Source organism: Lissotriton vulgaris, chromosome 1_2 (assembly GCF_964263255.1).
Source record: "Lissotriton vulgaris chromosome 1_2, aLisVul1.2, whole genome shotgun sequence".
Taxonomy (NCBI): Eukaryota; Metazoa; Chordata; class Amphibia; order Caudata; family Salamandridae; genus Lissotriton; species Lissotriton vulgaris.
The window spans coordinates 108,675,039-108,697,769 of record NC_141686.1 but is presented as its reverse complement, the minus strand read 5'-3'; the positions used below and the strand labels follow the sequence as shown (position 1 = coordinate 108,697,769).

Below are 22,731 nucleotides of genomic sequence, written 5' to 3'. Positions count from 1 at the left end.
GCCCGTGACCTCAATCCTGTGCGGACCCTAAGGCGGTGGTGCGGGTGAACGGGCGCAAGTCCGCCCTCTTCCCCATAACTAGGGGGACACGCCAGGGGTGTCCCTTATCCCCGTCGCTCTTCACGCTCTATATGGAGCCTTTTACCCAACGCATACGGTCAAATGTCGGTATTGCGGGATTAAGTTTGGTGCTGACATGCACAAAGTTATCTTATATGCTGATGATGTGATTCTATCGCTCACTCAGCCTCACTTCTCCCTGCGGCATCTTTCGGGAGAACTCCTCGAATTTGGTACGTTCTCAGGCTTTAAAGTCAATTTCTCCAAATCGCAAATCCTTAACATTTCCATTCCCGATGCAGTGGTGCAGGATCTGCGGCAGGACTTTGCCTCCCAGTGGGTACATTCTGATATTCAATATCTGGGCGTTCGCCTGACTTCCTCTATAGCCAAAACGGCCTCTCTTAACTATAAGTTGCTAGTAGAGCAGACTGCCAAATCACTGTCGGATTGGGCCCGTCTCAACTTGGCCTGGTACGGGAGGCTGGCGGCAGTCAAAATGACAGTGCTCTCGCGTATTCTTTTTTTTTTTTTTTAATTTTTGGAAACCTTTATTGTGCATAAACAGCAGACAAATACGGGCCTACAACCACCTGGCCGGCCACAAAACTGTGAGCACTGTTGCGAGCAATGCGGTACATTGGCAGCAAGGCGACATTATTAAGCTAGCATATAGCGTTACACTGGACCATGCTATACCGCCGATATACAGGAAGATTGAGGTTAATTTTAAGGTTTATAAAAACACATAATCAAAAAATAAGTCCAGGAGAGCCATAGTCCAGTCCATCACATTACAGAAGTAATAGGCAACGTTCAGCAGGCGAGTTTCATGAGACACAGGAAATTTGCAATCAAAATAACAGCATCGCAGAGGTAACGACAGGAGAGGTAAGCAAACACTACGTCGGAAGCAAACACGAACCCACCCAGCTTCAAGCCAAACTATAGCCCCAAGGACAAAAAAGGACAAGAAAGATGAAAGAAGAAAGAAACAAGGCCCATAGAAACGATAAATTATACATATAAATCCCCCCACCCTACACGCATGCAGAGGCTACGGCCTACCCCCCCCCCCTTGCAGTGTGTCTGTCGCCCATTAGAGTACCCGAAATATAGAGACAAGAGACAAGGAAAAAGAAGAAAGGAAAAGAGAAGCAAGAATAAAAGGAGAAACAAAAAGAGAAAAATAAGGCCCATAGAAACGAAAACGAACCAATGAGGACCCCCCACCCTACACGCATGCAGAGGCTATGGCCTACCCCCCCCTAGCAGTGTGTCTGTCGCCCCAAGAAGAGAACCCGAAATATAGAAATAAGTAAGGAGGGAAAAGAGAGAGAGTACCATAAAGAAGAGGAAGAAAAGAAATGCAAATCACAAAAGACCGGGGGAGGGCCATAAGAACATATCGAAAGCAACCCGCACATGTTATTCCGGCCGCCTTTGCCCCAGCCCCACTGCCAATACAGTACCAATTTGCAAAGTCCCCGGCAGTCCGTCAGCACCCCAGCAATACGAGAGAAAGTTCCGAGTTGAGAGAGGACACCCGCAGCCTTGCCCCTTACGGTATAATGCAACCACTTAGTCCAACTGGATAAATAACAGCAGCACGGTTATACCTAAAAGCCCCGGACATGTATTACTCAGGCCGCCCGTACCCCGACCCCTCAACCAATACAATACCAACGTGACACAGTCCCAGCAGTCCATCAGCATCCCAGCAGTACAAGTAGGACAGTCCCGACCAGGTAAGGGAAGACCTCAACCCTGACCCCGTCGATACGGTGTAGCGACACAGTCCAACTGCACAACAGGCAGTCCGGAGACGGTGAGGGAGCAAAGGGACCACAACAGGACGAAGAGGCGGTCAGTAGAGTTCATCCAGCGCATAGTCAGGTGGTCTGCAGTGGTAGGGGAAGAAACCACACGCGGCCAAGTCACCCCAGGATCCAGTACACAAGCAAGTGGCAGCCGGTCTCGGAGAAGGGAACGGGTCACGGCAATATTCCACAAAGAAGCCATAGGGTATATTTCGCAGTAATGGTCCTCCGGGCATAGCGTGGCTCCAGAAGCGGTGGACCTCCGTGAAGGTGTTACCGCCGGCACCGCGGCCATATTGGGGTCCGACAACCCCAGCGTACCAGTAGCCACCAGGGCGGAGGCACCACAAAGGCCAGAGACAGGATATGGCGTAGTGTCCGGCTTTCGATGGCATCCTTGGTAGGGCAGAGAGGGTACAGTCAGCATCGCGTCCAACCGAGCCCCCAAGTCACAGGCCGCTGTAGACATGGCAGCCTTCAAGTTGTGTAGGGCACCCAAAATATCGCTGAGCTGCAATGGCTCCGCAGGGAGAGAGGACGCATCTTGATCCTGCACCCAAGGCAACTCAATGTGGAGCTGCCCCGGCAATCGGCCACCGTCACTCCCTGCAGGCGTCTGGGCACCCCGCCAACATTCAGCCTGGCAAAACGAGTCCAATGACATTAGGGCAGCCCCATCCGTTCTTCCCGGTGTCAAGGCGGCGTGGGCAATAGGTGGCGTCCGCTGCAGCAGCCCAGGGTCGACGATTGCGGAAGATGAAAGCAATCGGGAAGATGGCGCCCGCCTCCACACTCGGGGACACAATGTATCTGTAGAGCCGCTCCCGAGCCCAAGAGAAACAACGTTGCGCCTCCCTGCTAGAGTGTCCATAGCCCAGGGATCAGGCGAGGTGGGAAGCGGAGGGTGTAGAACAACTGCTCCGTCATGCCAGCCGACCCCGTAGCGCCGGTAATGGCCGCCGTCGTTCCGTGGAGAGTCGGACGGCAACAAAGGACAAAGACCCGGTCATCTCCGAGAAGCAGGAGAGGAAGGTGAGGGCGTTTCGGCGCTTCCCCTGCCGGGATCAACCCGAGGAGCACATCGGCGTGATCAGCACCGCCTCCCGATTCCGCTGCCGGCAAGCAGTACAAGAAACAGGATCAGGATGAGGCGGAAATCGGGAGAGTGGCGAGATGGTCAGCGGAGCTGAGGAGTCAGGCGGCCATCTTGCTCGCGAGCCAGGCTCCTCCCCCTCGCTTTCGCGTATTCTTTATCTTTTTCCGTACCCTCCAGAAATTGCAGGGGCTCCTTAATAAGTTTTTGTGGGGCAATAAGCAGCCAAGACTTGCCTTACCTCTTGTCACCGCTCCTAAGTAGGCAGGTGGGATGGGTTTCCCCTTGCTGAAGGCCTACTACTAGGCGTCATGTCTGCGATATATCATTGAGTGGACTAGGTCCTGGTCCAGCAAACATTGGAATTTTATGGATCAGACGGTAGCGGTGTGTAATATTTGGCGGGAGCTATGTTTGCCTCGTAAGCACAGAGCGTGGGGCCTCTACTCCTCCCCGGTGACCTCACCGACTTTGAAAGCTTGGGATCAGTTGGCTCAGGGTAGGGGTTGAACTAATTTCCCTTCCCCTATGACTCCCATTGTTGATAATCCAGATTTCCCTCCGGGGTGTGCGTCTCCGGTCTTCCACCGCCGGGGGAGGAGGGCTGTTAAAGGGTGGGCTCCCTTTTTGACCTTGATGGCCTGATTCCTTTTCCCCAGCTCTGTAATGACTATTGTTCCTTGCCGGAGTCCGATGCTTTTCCTTACTCACAGGCAGCACATTGGGTGACGCAGCGTCTAACTTTGCCTCCATGTCCCGCCCTTTCACAACCTTTGAGAAATGGGTCATTTGCAAAAAAGATGACGGCAAGCTCATATCTGACCTATATGCTATGATTTTGGCGCAGGTTCGTTGACGCCTAAGGCGTGGGAACAAGTGTTCTATTGCGTACACCACACCACCTCTAACATAGTGGGTACCAAGTCCGCCTATAAGGTGGCTGCTTATTGGTATTATACACCAGCTCGTATCAAGGCTTGGGATGCGGCACAATCAGGCCTTTGTTGGTGGGGGTGTTGCTTCTTCGGTACTTTGGCGCATCTACTGTGGCACTGTCTGAAGTTAGAACAGTATTGGAAATCGGTTCTCGATGACTTGGACGATGCCTTCCAGATTACATTCCCCCGAGCACACGAACACACGCTATTGGGGCTTCCTCACACCAAATCGTACCCTCTGCTCTCGCTGAGGGGTAGACAGATTGCACTAGCTTTGCTGGCAGTGCGACTAGTTATACTGGCACAATGGGGTTCCCCAGCCTCACCTGACCCGCGAGATTGGATTCGAAGGCTTTGGCACCTTTTAGCTATGGAGCGCCTTTTGCTGAGGATGGATGGGAAAAGTGCTGACTATATGAAATTGTGGAGTCCATTCCCGCAACCCCTTTCTAAGGACCTGAGAGAGGTCACATGCCCAAAGTATCTACAAATCCTTCAGCTTATTTCTTTGGAGCCTTGGGGAGCTACTAAGGCTGCCTGAGTAGTGGTGGGTGAGTCTGGGGGCGACAGCGAGTAGGTAGTGGAAGTAGAGGCTAATGCGGAGGTGGGTGGGGGGTGGCGGGCTGGGTGTTTGGAGGGCGGGGGTTTGGGGGTCTGTTCATTTTCGTCTGTTTTCTCTGTTTAAAGGTGGTGGCTAAGTATCTGCACTGGCTGCTTGATATGACTTGATATTATCCTCGCAGGGTCGCCCTCCGTGGTGTAGGCCCGTACGCCATGTTGCTGACAATTGAGATCGCTCTGCCGGCCGGTGGATGTAGGCAGCTGAGCTGTGATATGAAATATTTTGCCACTCAATAAAAATGATTGATTCTAAAATTACCGCATCCATAGTTTCCTATATACAGAATTGCTAAAACCTTTAAAAAGGGATATTTTGAGTTGTGTATATTGGAATTTTGTTGTTTTGGTCTTGTTTAAGTTAGATTAAGATACTGTATTTTTCTAACCTGGTGTGGTGTCCATTTGTAGTGTTTTCACTGTGTTACTGTGTGTGTTATGTCCAAATACTTTACACATTCCCTCTAAGATAAGCCTGACAGCACGTGCCAAGCTACCAAGGGGTGAGCTGGGATTATCTTGTGTGTAGCTCCCTTATCCCGACTAGAAGGAAGGGTCCCTACTTGGACAGGGTGCATACCACTGCCAAATAGAGATCCCCGATTCAAACAGCCAGTCTACATTTCTTTACCATCTCCATGTCCCAAGGAGATTTCCGTAAAGCCCATTTTAGAGCTCAATGGGCTTTGATAGAGGCTGAATCAAACCACCTGTGACTGTGGATAGGGTGGGGCAACAGTGATTTTGTATGCAACATCATACAGGTCAGGGGTCTAAGACAACATGACATGAAGAGTTCATACCGTCCCTTGAAATGTGATCTCCCCAAGAGGCTTCTTACTACCATAAAACCAATGCTTGAGGAAGCGTAGGACAATGGTTGGTTGACCACAAAAGAGGCTGAAAATCTGCTAAATAATGATCTGGGCATCCACTATTTTTACATTTGCCCCAAAATCCACAAACCATAACGGCTACCTCCTGGTTAACCGATTATCTCTGAAATTGGGTCTCTTTTAAAACACCTATCCCAGTTTGTTGACTTTTTTCTGAGGCCATTGTTACAGGAGATGCCAACTTTCCACCGGGATATGAAGGACACTTCTTGGCTGATGTACACTTCAATGTAGAATACGATTTTTTGGTCTCATTGATATATAGTCACTGAACACCTGCATACCACAGAATCAGACGTTGGCCACAATAGAAACCTTACTTCAAGACTGGAATCTTGACGCCCTTACACCCGTTTCCTTCATCATGAAGTTTGCACATTTGGCCATGAAAGAAAAGTTTTTCCAGTTTGAGGATTGCCTATACCGCCAAACATCTGGAAGTTCGATTGGCAGTACTTTAGGTCCCAGCCTGACAAATTTGTACATGCACGCCTTTGAGGTAGAGAAGATCTTTGTGCCTGACATCCCGCATCTCTCCCACATAGCTTTGTGGAAGCAATATATCAATGATATTTTTGTCGTCTGGCATGCTGATGCTAGTTGCATTACCTATTTTTATCACTGGCTGAATTAATTGAATCAACTTCTGAAATTTGCCTGTGAATTTAGTAAGGAACGCCTCCCATTTTTGTATTTTTTTATCATTAGAGACAGAACTGTTCAAGACATCAATGGCACAGAATGCCTTGCTAGCCTAAATGAGTTATCATGTGAGATCTTTGAGAGACAACCTCAATTTTGGACACTTTTTGTGCCATGCGGCACAATTGCTTGATGTTCAGAAGTATAAGGCATATGCAGAAACGTTGTCCTCCCACTTGTTAGATAGACAATATCCATCATGACTTATACACAAATCACCAAAGAAAGCAAGAAATTCCAATCGTGATGCCCTCCTAGAGGCCCAGCCACCAACAGAATCTGATTAAGAAATCCATCAACAAGAACTGGCACATTTTGAAAAAGGGACCAAATCTATTCCATGTCCACTGTTTGCCTTCAAACACAGTGGAAATCTGAAGGATAAGCTGGTACGTACCACGCCTAGACCCGCAAACGCCAACAGACGGGTCTGCCACCTGTGAAAGGGCATTTCCCCTGTGGATCGTAAGTGATTTGTGCTTAGACGACACACTGTACACAGATTGATATTTGTGCCTCAAAACCATGGCAACAGTTGTACTTGTTAAAGTGAGAGATTGATTTATCTGATCTCCTGTTCTGTGGTCTCAAATACATCGGAATGACCGCACGCAAAGTCAAGACTGGAGCTCAAAAGCATTATCAGATGTAACAAACAGCTACTAAACAGACTACTTATTTCATTGAAAAGGGACACAATGCAGATGAGTTACACTGAACAGTTCTTGACAAACCTAACACACCACCACTTGCCACCAACATCACACAATACCTTTTTGTTAAGTAACAGAAATGGGTATTTGGGTTACTTAGTGTAAGGGGCAGTTTGAATGATGAAATTCCATAGTCATCCATCCCCTAATTATTCGGGGGTGGTTTAAAGTGGGGATGTGATCTGATAAATTACTCGCTACTACACTCACCCCTTATCACTTGGCACCTGAGTGCTTGCTTACACATTCAGATGGCCTTTTAGTCCAGGGTGTAAAAGGCCTTGACACACAGCATATTCTTTGGGAGTCTGGCATGCACCCACTGTGATTAAGACAGGTGTACGCCTAGATAATGTTGCATCATAAAATATGATAGTGATCTGTTATGGACATGTGAGATAATATTTGGCCTCATGAATTGATGGGACCGAGTGTCTTTGACACACTTTCTTATGGGTGCAGAATACAAATTTTGTGATCAAATTACATTCCCCAGCAACCCGATATCACATGACCTGTGAATTTTCATTAAGCGTGAGTTTATACAATATAGCGCTGTTACTAAACGCATTCACGTTTAGTTCTACACTCGGATTGCTAGTGGACAGCGAGTGTCCTCATCATCATGCCACTTCTATGGGGAATAACTAACTATACAATATGGGCATTTGCTGGAAAAAAGTTTGGTGAGGGGGTGCCCCAGCGCGAAGCTGTGACAGCCAACATTGTCTCCATCTATCCTCGTGTTGGAACGGTGACCTCAACAACCCATCGAAATGTTCCTCTGCCTAAACAAAGCCTTGGTCCAGTTGTTCTGTGCCTAGGCCCTGGTCCGGCTTTCATTGTTGATTCGGATTGGTGTCGTTACAACGCAGGCTATTACAACGCCTGCTGTTACAACGCGGTTTTTACATCGCATACCACTACAACGCATAGTGCTTTTAAGCGCTGGATAGTGATTTATTTAATTTACTATTCCAACTCCAGTCCCCGTGGATAGTAGGGAAGGTGTTGGATAGTAAATTAAATATATTCCCTATCCTAGAGCGCACCCCAGCGCAATGCGTTGTAATGGTTTGCGTTGTAATGGTTGCGTTGTAATGGTAGTGCGTTGTAATAAATGCGTTGTAAGTGATGTTTCCCGTTGATTCTACTCCCCCAGAACTGTCACCGAACAGACAACAATAAACAACAACATTTTGCGCAGTGTACCTAGTCCTTGTACAAGATGTTCTAAGGCCTGATAATGTAGCTACGAGGGGGTGTAAATATAAGCAAAACCATGTTCTAAGAACGTTATCCCACACGGGTATGCAAGCAAATGCATGTTAAAAGTCATTGTTTAAAAATATCTCAACTTTATTATATATTCTTATCTTTTCATACTCAGTGTTCTGGAATTCTACTATAAGAGTGATAACATATTTTATTATCTTTATCTACTCTTTTTGATTGCTAATTTTTTATATACTTGTATTCTTTTTATATCAATGGATGATTGTACATCTATATTCCTGTGTTCTTCATCTTTAATAAAAATTATTTAACAAAAAACTAAAAACAAAAAACTAAAAATATCTCAACTTCAAACGTGAGCAGGTAAAATTGAGGTGTTTGTACTTGTGGCCTGTGTAACCTCACTACAGCCGACAGTGCTTCGATGTGCCTTTATTTTGCTTGCTTCACTGTTCTCTCTTGCTTCCGCCCTGCTGTTGCTCTGATATTTTCACCACACGATCTACAAGGTGCTAGCCCCCACCACATCTCTATCAGCTGTATCTTCAACTTTGTTTTTCACAACACAGCCTAATTGCCTGTGTTTGTATCTGTGTAGGTCTTGCCACAAAAGGTTGGTGTATGAGTTTGTGAGCACTACATATTTTCATTTGATGGCCACAAATCGGGATTACAGTTGCGGTTTCCTGTTTGTCTCATGTGAACATTTCCTTTAGTTGGTTCTCTGTTATTTCCAATGTACTCTTGCATTTCCAGGCTCTCACTCCATTATAATCTATCACATTAATGAAAGGCAGTGGCTTTGTTCCTGAATACTACATGCACACCAGGGTTCTAAATGTACGGTCAGAGATTTTAATAGTGCTCACGTTTTCTTAATATAAATATTCAGATAGAATGTGCTCTTTTTCTCTCTGTCTGATGCAGAACTCAACCATAATTGTATCTCACCCAAGTTACCACATTTTACCAGGCAGTCCATAGACATCTATGCCATGGTCAGAAGACAGATTATTTGCCATCTTTATTTTTTTCACAAACTCACATTTGTTGTCTTTATTAAGTGAGGTGCCCATAAACCTTATGGGAAGGTAGCCTTGAGAAACAGTGTTATTGATCTCTTGCGTGCTTACATTTGACCCGGATGTGTTATAACGGAGCTGTGCTGTTTTACTTCCTGTGTGTATGTCTTTCCAGGAATAGCTGTTCATTTTCACATGACATCCAGTCTGAGGTCAACAAGGCTGTGCTGAAGGCCCACAAGATCAGCAGCCTGGATGAGCAGGATCTGCAAGTGTTGCTGCTTTTAAACGACTCTACTTTCTTGCCAGAGGTGAGTTTCATATCGTGAGTTACATCTTTAGTTGGAGTCACCTTTCTCTAACACCTCTAGCACTAGAAGCTGCTGCCACCTTGTGGATGCTCAAGGGCCTTCTCCTTATATATATATATAAATGGAAACACTGTCCAGTCTGTAACTATATATGCACATCCTCCATCCCATCAGTCAGCAGTGTACCCAGCCTTGCATTCTCGGTGCCCCCATTTGTCTTTTTTGGTTTGTTCAGACTGGTGTATATATAAACCTGAAGAGGTTCCTACCATTGTTCTTTGAAGATTTTAGCTTTCTGTAATATAGGGTTCTTCTTTTAAAACTATTTTATTAATTTTGAAGTTATGTCTAACCAGGAGATGATATAAACATTGTCATATTTCATTATCACCCGCTGAAAAGCACAGTTTGGTTTTTGCCATGGGCAACAGCAAAAGTTAAAAAATGTGTTTATATACAGTTAGCATTTGTTTAACTATTGTTTACTTTTTTACTGTACTTCTACTTAATAATCATGCGTTGCTAAAATCTGACTTAAAACTATGTAAAGAAGAGCAACGGGAATTTTCCCTAACTTCCTGCCTAGAATCCACTTCATTGGCCAGGGAAGGTTTCAATGAGTTCCTGGACTTTCTGCCATGGAAAAATTTCAAAGTCCCCCAACTATCACTCAGGTGGGCGTGCGCCCTAAATATTGACCCCAAAATATCGATGGGACACAATTTGAAGGACAAAATATTGAAAAAAATATCAACAGGTAAATCAGTCTAGATTTTCTATACCTACCTCCACATATCTGCACCTTTGTGACACATGGATACATATATCTCCTAGGTATTTAGATGTGGGATAGGTAATAGTAAATCTATACTTCACTGTATGCACTTACCTTCCGATATTTTTCCCTTGATATTTTGTCCTTGATATTCTTGCACCATGATGTACTAGGGATCGATAATTATTAGTACAATCAGTTAAAAGAGGTGCGATAAGGGCAAGAGACCTACTTCAAAGCAAAACAGTGACCTCATGACAAGCTACTAAAGATCAGTAATGGCGGGGACCAAGGACAGAGACAGGAAGCACAGTAAACCATAGCTCCCAATACTGCTAACTGTGCCTTGCCTTTTCTATGGACACCACAGCACTGTTTGGATAGACATCCCTCCCCATAGCACTACATGAGCATCCTTGACATGTACTAAATCATACTACACGTATTCTGTATTATAGGAGGTAAAGGAGTTAAGACATAGCTGCCCTTGGGAGACCAGATGTCTGGTACATCTCCGAGGAAGGTATACCAGCCCTCAGGCATATCCCTTACAGTGGGATATGGTGTTACTTTATTGTCATTTTGTTCCAGATTTGTCAGGCTTGCACCCTGCAAAGCATTCCTATAATCAGAGGAAACGAGACTCAGAATAGGCATATGGAGGGTTCAGAGTGTCCATCAACACAACATAGGTCTACTTAGGAATGACTGTGGTGCATGTGATAAGGGTCACTTTCATTAACAACCAGATGAGGGAGATTCCACATTCAACCACAATGTTCAATAATATAGTTAGACAAATTACATTAATTTGAGTGTCACTTGGTTCTTACATGGTTCAAGGGACTGTTACAAACATTAGAATAATTTACAAGTTTTTGTATCTTGTGCATTTTCTGCCCAATCCTATAATCACTCTTAGATTGTAATGAGTGAGCGGCTCTGCACTGGCACCTCTGTTCATTTGTGTATTATATGACCTGAAGTGATTGAGCACATAGACCATATGCAGAGACAGAGGAGAGTCTATTGATTGGATTATCTTGCATAAGGAAGTTGGACAGAGGAGATGAGGTTCAAAAGGAACCATTTTATCTCAAGGCTAACCACAGATCAGATGATCTAAACTCAAACGATGGCCTCTCTCAGCTACCTAGGTTGGGGAATTTCTTGCTCCACATCACCTAGAGGTAAGTTGGATACCACTCCTTGATAACCTAGAGTCGTTGACAGGCAGAGCCTGAATTAATAGAACTTCAGGTGGCGTATAGGGTTACAGCAGATGTGGGTGCAAGGCAGGAAACATGATCTGTGCATATAAATCAAAGTGAAACTGAAAAAATTGACAAATACAATTTCAACATACAATATAGCCTTCAGGACGGCCGCTTTCCCCAGCCTTTCCAACTTTACAAATTATGCAAAATATCCATCTTGGGTCCTTGACAGAGTTTTAACAGCAACTGACATATCAGGTGGTCATTGAAGCAGGGCCTGTGATATACTGCAAGGAAGCTTGATTCTGCAACCTCGACCCAGAGACTTTTAATCAAATTAATCTAGCTAATTGGTATCTCTGCATCAAAAGCAATAATCCATATGTGGGCAAAACTGCAATATCTTCTGGTATAATTTTTACTTTCTGTACCCTTAGTAAAACACTCAAGGATCTGAATATTCTAAAAGTCTTAGCCAATAAAACACACAAGTAAATTGGGTGGTTCTTTCCTTTTGTGGTAAATTCTAATTACCGATGCTTAATTTCTAGGCGGTAAAATCAATAAGAATAACTCATAATAAATAAGAGGCAAAATCCGTGATATTTGAGGTTTCTCAAAAGGGTTTTATTCCTATAAAAGGAATTGGGTGATTAGCATATTGGCTCGAGCCAAGGTGGCATACCATTCCGTCACCACATAGGTTCGGGAAGGGACAGACTGACAGAGTCAATGGTAATATGCGAATATGCAAGTATGCGACAATACATTATTGACAGGCATTCATATATATAGTCAATGCATTACAGTAAAGGCATATGCAGTAGGCGTAACAGCTGAGAAGAGAGATAAGAGTGCATGTACGTAATACAAAAGGCGTTACAATAGGCGTGCATGAAGGCGTGAACAAGAACGTCATTTAACATGATGTCACAGATAGGCGGATCCACGAGTGAATCCGGCAGTGTCAGCAGAAATACATGGTAGAGATGCGCGCGCAGCAGTATGACGTGTAATGTACGTGTAACCTGAGGGGTGAAGGGGGACTTGACATTTAGCCCTACAAGTGTAGACGGATGTCTGGATGTCAGATCAACCTAATCCCAAATCGTATCTAATATCTCATGTTTAAGGAACTGTATTATCTGGAGGGAAAAGGTCTCTCAGACAAGAGGCTATTCTATACTGGCTATGAGTGCGTGTATGAGCGTCTACGTGTCTGCATGAGACGCGAGGGGTGCGAGGGAGGGCATGGGCCTACCATGGAAAAAGAGTCGTGAATTACTTGCATAGAGACAGTGAGGCCTAACCCTTTGCTCTGCAGCTGGAAGGATGTTGACATGAATCTACCAGACAGGAATGTATTTTCGAGGAGTGGAGCAGATAATTCGAAGGTTGAATACAGTCTTGGCAGGCAACGGGCTGAGCCGAGCACCGTTAGCCGCGCCAGAAGTAAGGCAGGGGTCACTGGCACAGAGGTAGCCTGGGCTGAGGCTTTCAGAGTCAGAAGGCAGGAAAAAGAGGCTCGGTGGCAGAATTCAGGCCTACTTCGCCAGAGCTGAAAAACGTGTAAGGTATACCACAAAAAGACGTTGGCATAGCATATTTAGAAACTGAATATCCAATCCGTTCATGGCGGATCTGAAAGAGAACATGTTAACGTTGGACGCAAATGTATTTGCGTCTTCATAGCTAGCACAGGAGGGAAGTTACATGCACTTCAAGCTAGTACATGGAGTCGGTGGGGTCTAAGATAGGGGACACAATCGATCATAACATTTATATTACCTCATTCCCTCCTTGTCCCCTACGGACCCTTCATGATATATCGATCTGCATGAATCGATCAATCTGTTCATGTAACATCATTTGCTCTTCTTTCTTCTTTTGACGTTTTGAATGGGAATTTGAATGCGGAATACATGACGTGGCGCACAAGCCGCAAATCGCCGGCCCACATTGTAGACACAGGCAGCAACTGAACACTATGAGAAGGCCAATGCCTAGGAAGGATAGGATCTTCCATCCCCAAGCGGTTAACGTTGTCCAGAACCAACCGGACCAAGTCCAGGTGCCTGGATTCTGATGTATCAGACTTGCAATTTTATGGAGACGTGTTATAGCTTTATATACCGTTGGCGCGTTTTCTGGAATGAAAACACAGCAACTTGACCCGATGACCTTACAAGCTCCACCCCTATCAGCTAGGATGACGTCAATGACGAGACGATTTTGAAGAACAACAACCCGCATGGCGGACTGCTCCTCTGTTAAGTTACCTAAAGCGGAGGTAGTTTCGTTCACTACTGCTTCAAGGGTTCTAGTTAATTTGCGTATCAGTTTACTATTAAAAACAGCACCTAAGTAGGGGAAGAAACCTTTATTGAAGTCTGTGTATTGCTCCCATGCCGTTTCGGTGTAGTCGACAATCGGGAGGTCTCTTCGGAGTCTATTGTTTACTAGATTGGTATTTCTGTGATAATCAGGAGGAGCTAGGAAAACAGGTGGCAGAAGGAATGCAATGTAACAGGTACCATCCCAATCTGGAGGCAAACGTATGTATGCGATATGACCACAAACAAAGTAGGAATGACGTGTAGCTCTAAACGTGGATTTGCCTTGATCACTGAATTCGATCACAGTAGTACATTTACTATGACCTAAGTGTATGGAACCATTCTTTCTGATACATAATTCACCTTTGACTGGTAACACTGACATAGCAGGCAATACTGGTGCAGTTTCGGATTCAACAGTAAGAATCATGAGGTTGATTGTGTAATTACCCAATCCATATACTTCATTTTCTAGATCAGTTCCTGTTCTAGTGGGAAGTCCCTTCTTGTCAGGGTAACAGACTCTAAGTAGAACTGAGTTCAGGTTTCCCCAAACCCAATTCCCATCGTAAACAGCAATGTCAGAATCTAAGGAATTAATCAATCTGAACCATGCCCCACAGGAGCCATTGTGAGTGAACGGGTACGGAAAAAGGGGCAGAACTCCCTTGTATTTCTGGTAGGGAGGGAGTCGGCCACATATCCAACAGTTTGTAGCATTGTTAGTCTGATGTGAGTGATGTAACATACTAATGAATGTGTTGTTGCGCAGCGCAAGTCTGTAAGAAAGTTCGTGTGGAGGTAACTCGCTAAAGGAATGTTCGGCAGTGACGTTATAAACAGATTGTACATGCTTGAAAATAGGGTAGTAGATGTGCAGCAAGATACTAGCAGCAATAATCAGAAGACTCAGAAAAAACATGATTAACAATGTCACTATACAGTGACTACGGAGTGATTTACAATATGCACGTTTCTTGAGTATTCTCTGTCTATCTCTCTCTCTGTCTCGATCTAGGGGATACATGTCAGAAACTAATTTAACCGATTCACCTAGGGGAGGACTTAAACAATTAAACTGTCTGACTTGCTAGATCGTAATTTTAGTCTATATTCTTCAGAAGTTGTTTTCTCAACCAAAGGGAGCTTTGAGTCAGTTTGTGTAGGAGGGCAGGGCTTAGAGTCCAAGTCCGAAGGGAGTCCGTGAAACTTCTTGACGTGGCTGGAATGCAGCCACCCTTTCCTGCCCTCAACCTTGACAGCTGTCCTCGTTGTTAGAAGAACCAATTTCGGGCTTTGCCAGCGGGGCTCCAACGGACTTCTCCGATCGAAGTTGCGCACGAAGACATAATCCCCCGGGACCACCTCGTGGGGCTTCACATCGGTGTTGTCGGGAAAGGCTGCAGCTACCTGTGAACGACAAGATTGTAGTGCAGACATCAAGGAGGCAAGGTAATCTGTCAGCATAATACAGTCAACATCTGTAATTTTTCGCGGAATAGGCGTCCCCCACATATTCGGAGGCCTGCCAAAGACCACCTCATACGGGGATAGCCCGGTTCGAGAATGTGCAACCATCCTCATATAGAAGAGGGCTACCGGCAAAGCAACTATCCAGTCAACGCCCTTCTCTCTACAGATTTTGGAAAGTCGGATTTTTAGGGTCTGATTATGGCGCTCCACGAGACCTGCTGCCTCGGGATGCCGGACACAGTGGAACTTCCACTGATAGCCTAACAGAAGTGTAATGTGTTTCACAAGCTCGGATGAGAATGGCTGACCGTTATCTGAGTACACGATACGGGGCAAACCGTACCGCGGGAAGAACTCGCGAACCAGTTGCTTGGCTGTTGTCGGAGCGGTATAATCTGGGACTGGGTATGCTTCTGTCCATCGGGAAAGTGCACATACGACTACGAGGACATACTTGAATCCTCGGCAGCGGTCCATCTGGATATAATCCATCTGTAGGACTTCAAAAGGGTGATCGGGAGGCTGAAATCCACCTTGCTCTACAGGGATGCTTTTACCTGGATTAAACTGACAACAAATCATGCAAGTACGCACTTTTTGTTTCGCTGCTGCTCGTAAGTTCTTGTTGTACCATATGTGTTGAATGCTATCTAGCATTGCCTTTTCTCCTAGGTGTGCTGGACTATGTATCGTGTTAATGATGACCTGCACCATAGAGTCGGGGAGAAACCATGTAGATTTTCCCTTCGTCATCCATCCCTGATCTGTTTGGATCCCTCCTAGTTCAGTCCACTTCTTGATTTCGTCTGGTGTGGCATGTGTCTGTATGTCAATTATATCATGGGCGGGATCCCTGACTGTCATGCAGTGTGATGGTGTCGGAACTATTGTCTTTGTCAAGTCGGTTGCATGCATTCGATTCTGAGCAGTTTGCTTAGCTGTTCGGTCTGCCAGGTCGTTACCCTGGGAGATCGTGTCGGTAACCTTTGTATGTGCCTTACATTTCATGATAGAGATTGCAGTAGGTAGATGTATTGCATCTAATAAAGCTTGAATAAGAGGACCGTGTTGGATGTTGGCACCGTGAGAAGTTAAATAACCTCTCTCTCGCCAGAGGACTCCAAAGTCGTGAACGACTCCGAATGCATAACGTGAATCAGTGTATATGTTGACTCTCTTATTCTTGGCTTGAATACATGCTTGTGTCAGAGCGATGAGCTCTGCTGCTTGAGCTGACAGGATGTCAATACAATTTGTTTCTATAACTTCGGTGTCTGTAGTGACTGCGTAGGCTGCCACTAATTCTCCTGTGCCTGTTCTCATACATGAACCATCCACATAAAGTGTCAGGTCTGGATCTGGTAATGGGACATCTGTCAAGTCTTGTCTGGGTTTTGTTGTAATAGTAATGACTTCAATACAATCATGTGCCAATGGATCTACTCCATTTAATGGCAACAGTGTGGCAGGATTCAATGTGCTGCAGCGTCTGATTTCTATGTGTGGTTGAAACAATGTCAATTCATAACCTGTCAGTCTTGCTATGGTCAAGTGTTGGGTCTGAGTACGGTTTAAAAGGACTTCCACGGAATGTGGAACTTGTACTGTCAATTGATGCCCTAACACTATGGCATCGCTCTGTCTGATTGCTACAGCTGTCGCTGCCACTGATTTCAAACATGCAGGTAAAGCTTGAGCTACTGGATCTAATGTGCTAGAAAAGTAAGCACACGGTTTGTGTGAACCTGCTTGTTCCTGAGTGAGGACTGACAAGGCAGTGCCTTCACGTTCTGTAACAAAAAGTGTAAAAGGTTTACTGTAACATGGTGTTGCTAAAACTGGTGCTTGGCATAAGGCTTTCTTTAAGTTTTCAAAAGCTTGTGCATGTTCCTGAGTCCATGGGAGGACAGTCGATGTCGCTGCCTCCTGAGTTGTCAACTGGATGAGTGGCTTTGCTAGAAATGCATATTGGGGAATCCATTGTCTACAGTACGAGGTGAGGCCTATGAAAGCCCGCACCTCCTTTTGTGTCTTTGGTGGTGACATGTTTACAATTAACTGAATGCGGTCAGGAGTGAGCTGTCTCCCCACTTTGGACAGCAAGTGACCCAGGTACACAACTTGCTGAACACAGAATTGCAGCTTCGAAGGGGACACCTTGTGCCCCTTGTCGGCCAGGAAATTCAGAACTGTCAGTGATGCATTTTCACATTCGGGTTCGCTCCGTGCGGTGATCAGCAGATCATCGACATACTGGAGTAGGGCAGTGTTAGCTGGCATGTGAATACTGTCGAGTTGTCTTTTCAGTGCTTGGCTATAGATGCTGGGGCTTTCTGTGAATCCTTGAGGTGCGCGTGCAAATTTGAAAGATCGTCCATTTAAACTAAATCCGAACAAGTATTGGCTTTCTGGATCAATTGGGACACTGAAGAAGGCGTTCTTGAGGTCAATTACAGTAAAGAACGTAGCTTCTGAATCAATAGCTGTCAATAGTGAAGAGATATCTGGGACCACAGGATACTGTGGTATAATGCATTTATTCAATTCGCGCAGATCAATAACTAATCGATAAACTGGTGGTGCATTTGGATCAGTACGTTTAAGAACTGGTATGATAGGAGAATTACATACATTGGAGTCGGTTTCCACAACCACTCCTTGTGCAATGAGCTCGTCAATAATTCTCAGTAAAGCCACTACAGCATCTGGAGGTAACTTGTATTGTCGAATTCGTGGTAATACCACTCCTGCTTTGAGTGTGACTCGATATGGTGTAATGTGCATACAACCTACATCAGTGGGGCCTTGTGCCCACAAGTGTGCAGGTACACACTGTAACCGGGGATCCATGTCTCTTAATACATAATGGCCTTTAAAATCTCGCAAAAATAAGCGTACTCCTTCCGGAGAGCAGCATATAATAGCTCCTAGAGCTTTCAGTGTCTTTATTCCTAATAAGTTTTCTGGGCATGATTTTGTGAGCAATAAATCTGTAGTCCGTGTCAGAGGACCTACTGCAAGGGGGAGTGGCTGTGATACTTCATTAATAATAGGTTTTCCTGAAAATCCAAGGGAAACATTCTGTGAGCCTGAGAGGGGTGCCCCTGGAACCTCATTGTGACTGATTGTGGTCCTGCTTGCCCCCGTGTCAATCAAAAACTTTCGATCTTTTCCTAACACTTGACTGTGTACATAAGGACCCTCTTGATCTACAGGAACTTCAATAAGGGGCAAGCCAAATTCCCTCTCTAGGCTGTTTCATGTGTATCGTTGATAATCGGGATAATCATTTTGTGCATACTGGTACATCTGTTGTGTTGTGTTCTGTGTTGCAGTAATAGGCTGTTGCTGTGGCACTGCTACAGTTTGTGATGAAGCTGGCATAGGCGGAATATGTTGTATATTCTGTGGTACTTGTTGCTGGGCCTGATCCTGTCTAGGTACGCGCGGTCTCTCCTTGGTCTTACCCGTGGAGATATTGTGTTTCAGAACGGCACAATCGTTTACGTAATGACCTGGCTGTTTACAATAGTTACATGTCCCTTTAACAGGAGCCGTTGCATTACTAGACTGGGTCACACCCTTTTTGTGACCATCGGCGGGAACTGACTGGGCAACTAACATTTTCATTTTCGTATCTTTCATACGTCTTTGTTCGTGTTCTTGTTCTTCTCTAAGTCTATTCTGATGGTACTGTAACATTTGTAACATTTGTGAAGGAGTATTAGCTTGCCAAGTGCTTTCTACTTTCAATACTCTGTTCTTAACCTGGGGCAGTGAATTCTCAACTAATATTGTTACAAAAAGATGTGGATATGACTCGCTACTTGCTTTCAGACCGCTATTAATGCCAAAACATTTTTCAAATCGGGTATAGAAATCACTGGTGTCTTCATCGGGTTTCTGTTTACAAGCTGAAATTGCACCCCAATCTTCCTTTTTAGTACTTAATAAACGTGGCAACACTTGTACCAACAATCCTGGTAATGCTTTAACTTTCTCCCCGAGCCCTTGGCCCGGAATTCTAGTATTTTCTTCGTTTTCTAATGCAGCCCAATCAATCTTTGTGTCTCCCACCTCCCACTCTTTTTCTTTGAGTTTCTCGTATATCCCGGGGGGCAGTAATACTTTCAATATTTTCATAATGTCGGGATAAGTATAGTCACCCATAAGTATCATATCTTTTATTTCACGGTGAAAACCTGCGGGATCTTTGTCATGACTAGGTACTAATTTTTTCATTTCCAATAGTTCTATTTTAGTTATGGGGGTGTACACGAACACACGTCTAAATGTATTGTCTGCGTTCTGTACTGGGTGCACTTCTCGCAACGGATTCTGTCCGTCCATGTAATACATTTTTCTTTCCATGACATGTGCTGAGTCAGTCTGTGGACATAGGAAGGCGCTATATCTGTGTCGGTGTTCTAGAATTACTTTAATTAGATCGGTACCTAGACCTCTCCATTTGTTCATGAGCAGTTCTATTAATATATCAGGCAAGGGGCCTGGATCAGAATGTTGGCTTCTATATAATAAGAGCAGGTGTTGTATCATGTATGTACCAGCTAAACGCTGTTCACTCGGTGTCAGGTTCAAAAACGTATGCGCTAACGCATCATCACCATATTTCTCAGAATTGTCAGCCCATTGCACGGCTGACCTGGCTAATTCTTGTTCGTCCATAGAATCGAGTACATGGTACCCCATTCGTTCTCGAAGTCTGTTATCAGTAGCTTGGAATAAGTGTTCAGGAGTTCTTGGATTACACATGGCTTCTTGGAACATTCTTTTACTTTCTGGACGCACTGGGCGCATTGTATTATTGAAGGGTCTTCCCCTACCTACATATGCTATCGTTTCTCTAACTGGTAATTGTGTCTGCTCTGGGGTCTGTTCTTGCCCGTCCTCCTCCTCCTCTGAGGATTCAAGTTTGTCTGAATCTATTTCCGGTGGTGGCTGTCTTTTCTCATGCATCTTCTTTATTGCATTTCTGATTCTTCGGTACATATTATCTACACAGGCCTCTTTATCGTGATTCCCAGCTGCTATATTCTGGCCCCACCGGTGGAGCGCTTTTACGTCTTCCGGGTTCATACCCGGCCTATCCACTTCCCTTATAAAACAGTTTATAAGAAACCGTAATATCTTGGCTTTAGTATCCACTTTCTGATAGGCCATGGCCTCCTTAATACTTTCAGGCCCTACTCCTGTCTGTACAAACTGATATATTCGATCTAGATGATCTACCATTCCAGGTAGTGTTAATAAGAAGTTCGTGACTCGTCGCAAGCGTACTGATGCGAGCAACATTCTTTCGTCATTCTTTTTACCAGGTACTGGATCATATCTACAGTCTCCAAGATGATCTCCATATAATGTAATATCGCCTGTTCTAGGTGTACGTTGCTGTGCTAGGTCTCTATAGGTCAGCCGATGGGCGGATGGCGGAGTCTGGAAACCTGTCGCTCCTCCGGACGCGCCTCCTGAGGCGCCCGCTCCGAAGGGGTTCGTTGAGTGAAAAGCGGGGGGGGCAGGCCCAGGAATAGGTGGAAGGACAGCTGGAAGACCAGGAGGAACAGGAGGAGGAGGAGGAGTGGCTTGTCGGGGAGGAAGGAGCTGACCATCTTGGCCGGCAGGAGGAGGCGTGCGTGGCGGTGCGGTATTTACATATGCGGGGGCCACATCATCTAGATAGGACGAAAGGAAAATGTCCTTTGCTGTTTTCTGGTGCATTTTAGTCGGGAGCATGGGAGGTGGCAGTTCTTTCGGTACTTCTAGAGTGGCTTTAGGCAAACCCTCAGTCAAGAGGGGATACATGCCGTTCCTGAGTGTGTTTCGCTGTCTGTCTACCTGTTCTAATTTTACTCGGGTACCTTCCTCAACTAATACGTTTTCCTGGGCTTTCTCTGGATCCTCCCTCCTTTTCTCTTCTTTTCTAAGTGCTTTTTCTGTACGCCTATGTGATTCTTTACGCCATAATTCAATGGCATCTTTCTGTGACTGTCTGGCTTTCTTTTTCCACAATGCTTCTTCTACTCTCATGATGCAATCTGCATCCCATGTCCCAGCAGCGGGCCATTTCTGATTCTCGGATAATTCTTTAGTGTAGTCCACCCATAAGTCGAGGAATAAAACGGCATCTAGGCCATGTTTGTGGTACATAAAGTACCCTGGAGTGTCCCTGGGTGGAATGGGAACAGCTTCTTCTAATACCCCTTTTCTAGTTTTTATTTGTCTTAATTTGGAGAACAACGGCATCCTGAAATCTGGCTACTTGGTTCTTACTCAGATATGAATACAATGAACACAATAATCACAATAATGACGGTCGAACAATCACTCATACCACGACATTTTGAGACACATTAAAACATTTTGACATGAATGATAACAATTAGAAGGTAACTTGCTAACTGCATAATACTAGATGCACTGCTCAACAGTGCAGACCGGATATACTGCTAAACAGTACAGATACACTGTCTAAAACAGTGCAGACCAGGTCTGTGTACCCACACCTGTCTTGACCGGCACAAACTAATGCGCACGTCTAGATGCGTCCCCAGCAACGGTACTCACCGGGAAGCACGGAAACAGAAAGCCTCGGAGACCCTGGACTGGATTCGGACTGGATTCGGACTCGACTCGTGACGCAGATACTTCGGAACCTCGGAACCTGGTGGACCTCCGTATACCTCGGATCTTGCTCTCTCAGCTAGGCTCTGGTCGGGATCCTCCGCACTTCTCACCGCCTCGTCTGGGTGTCGATCGCAGCCTCAGTCACCTCCGTTGGCCTGAGGGAGATACAGGAAATCTTGCGGGTACGCGTAGTTGTCCTTCCGGCTGTGGCAGGGGGCCAGGCCTGCAACGCACCACCGGCGCGTGAGATGGGGGAGGGGTCCCTGTTCGGGCGCCAAAATGTGGTAAATTCTAATTACCGATGCTTAATTTCTAGGCGGTAAAATCAATAAGAATAACTCATAATAAATAAGAGGCAAAATCCGTGATATTTGAGGTTTCTCAAAAGGGTTTTATTCCTATAAAAGGAATTGGGTGATTAGCATATTGGCTCGAGCCAAGGTGGCATACCATTCCGTCACCACATAGGTTCGGGAAGGGACAGACTGACAGAGTCAATGGTAATATGCGAATATGCAAGTATGCGACAATACATTATTGACAGGCATTCATATATATAGTCAATGCATTACAGTAAAGGCATATGCAGTAGGCGTAACAGCTGAGAAGAGAGATAAGAGTGCATGTACGTAATACAAAAGGCGTTACAATAGGCGTGCATGAAGGCGTGAACAAGAACGTCATTTAACATGATGTCACAGATAGGCGGATCCACGAGTGAATCCGGCAGTGTCAGCAGAAATACATGGTAGAGATGCGCGCGCAGCAGTATGACGTGTAATGTACGTGTAACCTGAGGGGTGAAGGGGGACTTGACATTTAGCCCTACAAGTGTAGACGGATGTCTGGATGTCAGATCAACCTAATCCCAAATCGTAT

At 45.3% G+C, this 22,731-nt stretch overlaps 1 protein-coding gene across 1 annotated transcript in view; it reads left to right on the top strand.

Annotated features, from left to right (window-relative positions):
- LOC147734643 (protein mono-ADP-ribosyltransferase PARP12-like) overlaps positions 1–22,731 on the top strand; it is a 324,308-nt gene that overhangs the window by 29,436 nt on the left and 272,141 nt on the right. Inside the window, exon 2 of the mRNA XM_086952940.1 lies at positions 9,274–9,409. Coding sequence (XP_086809066.1) covers positions 9,274–9,409 — 136 coding nt within the window. The remainder of the gene's footprint in view (positions 1–9,273; positions 9,410–22,731) is intronic.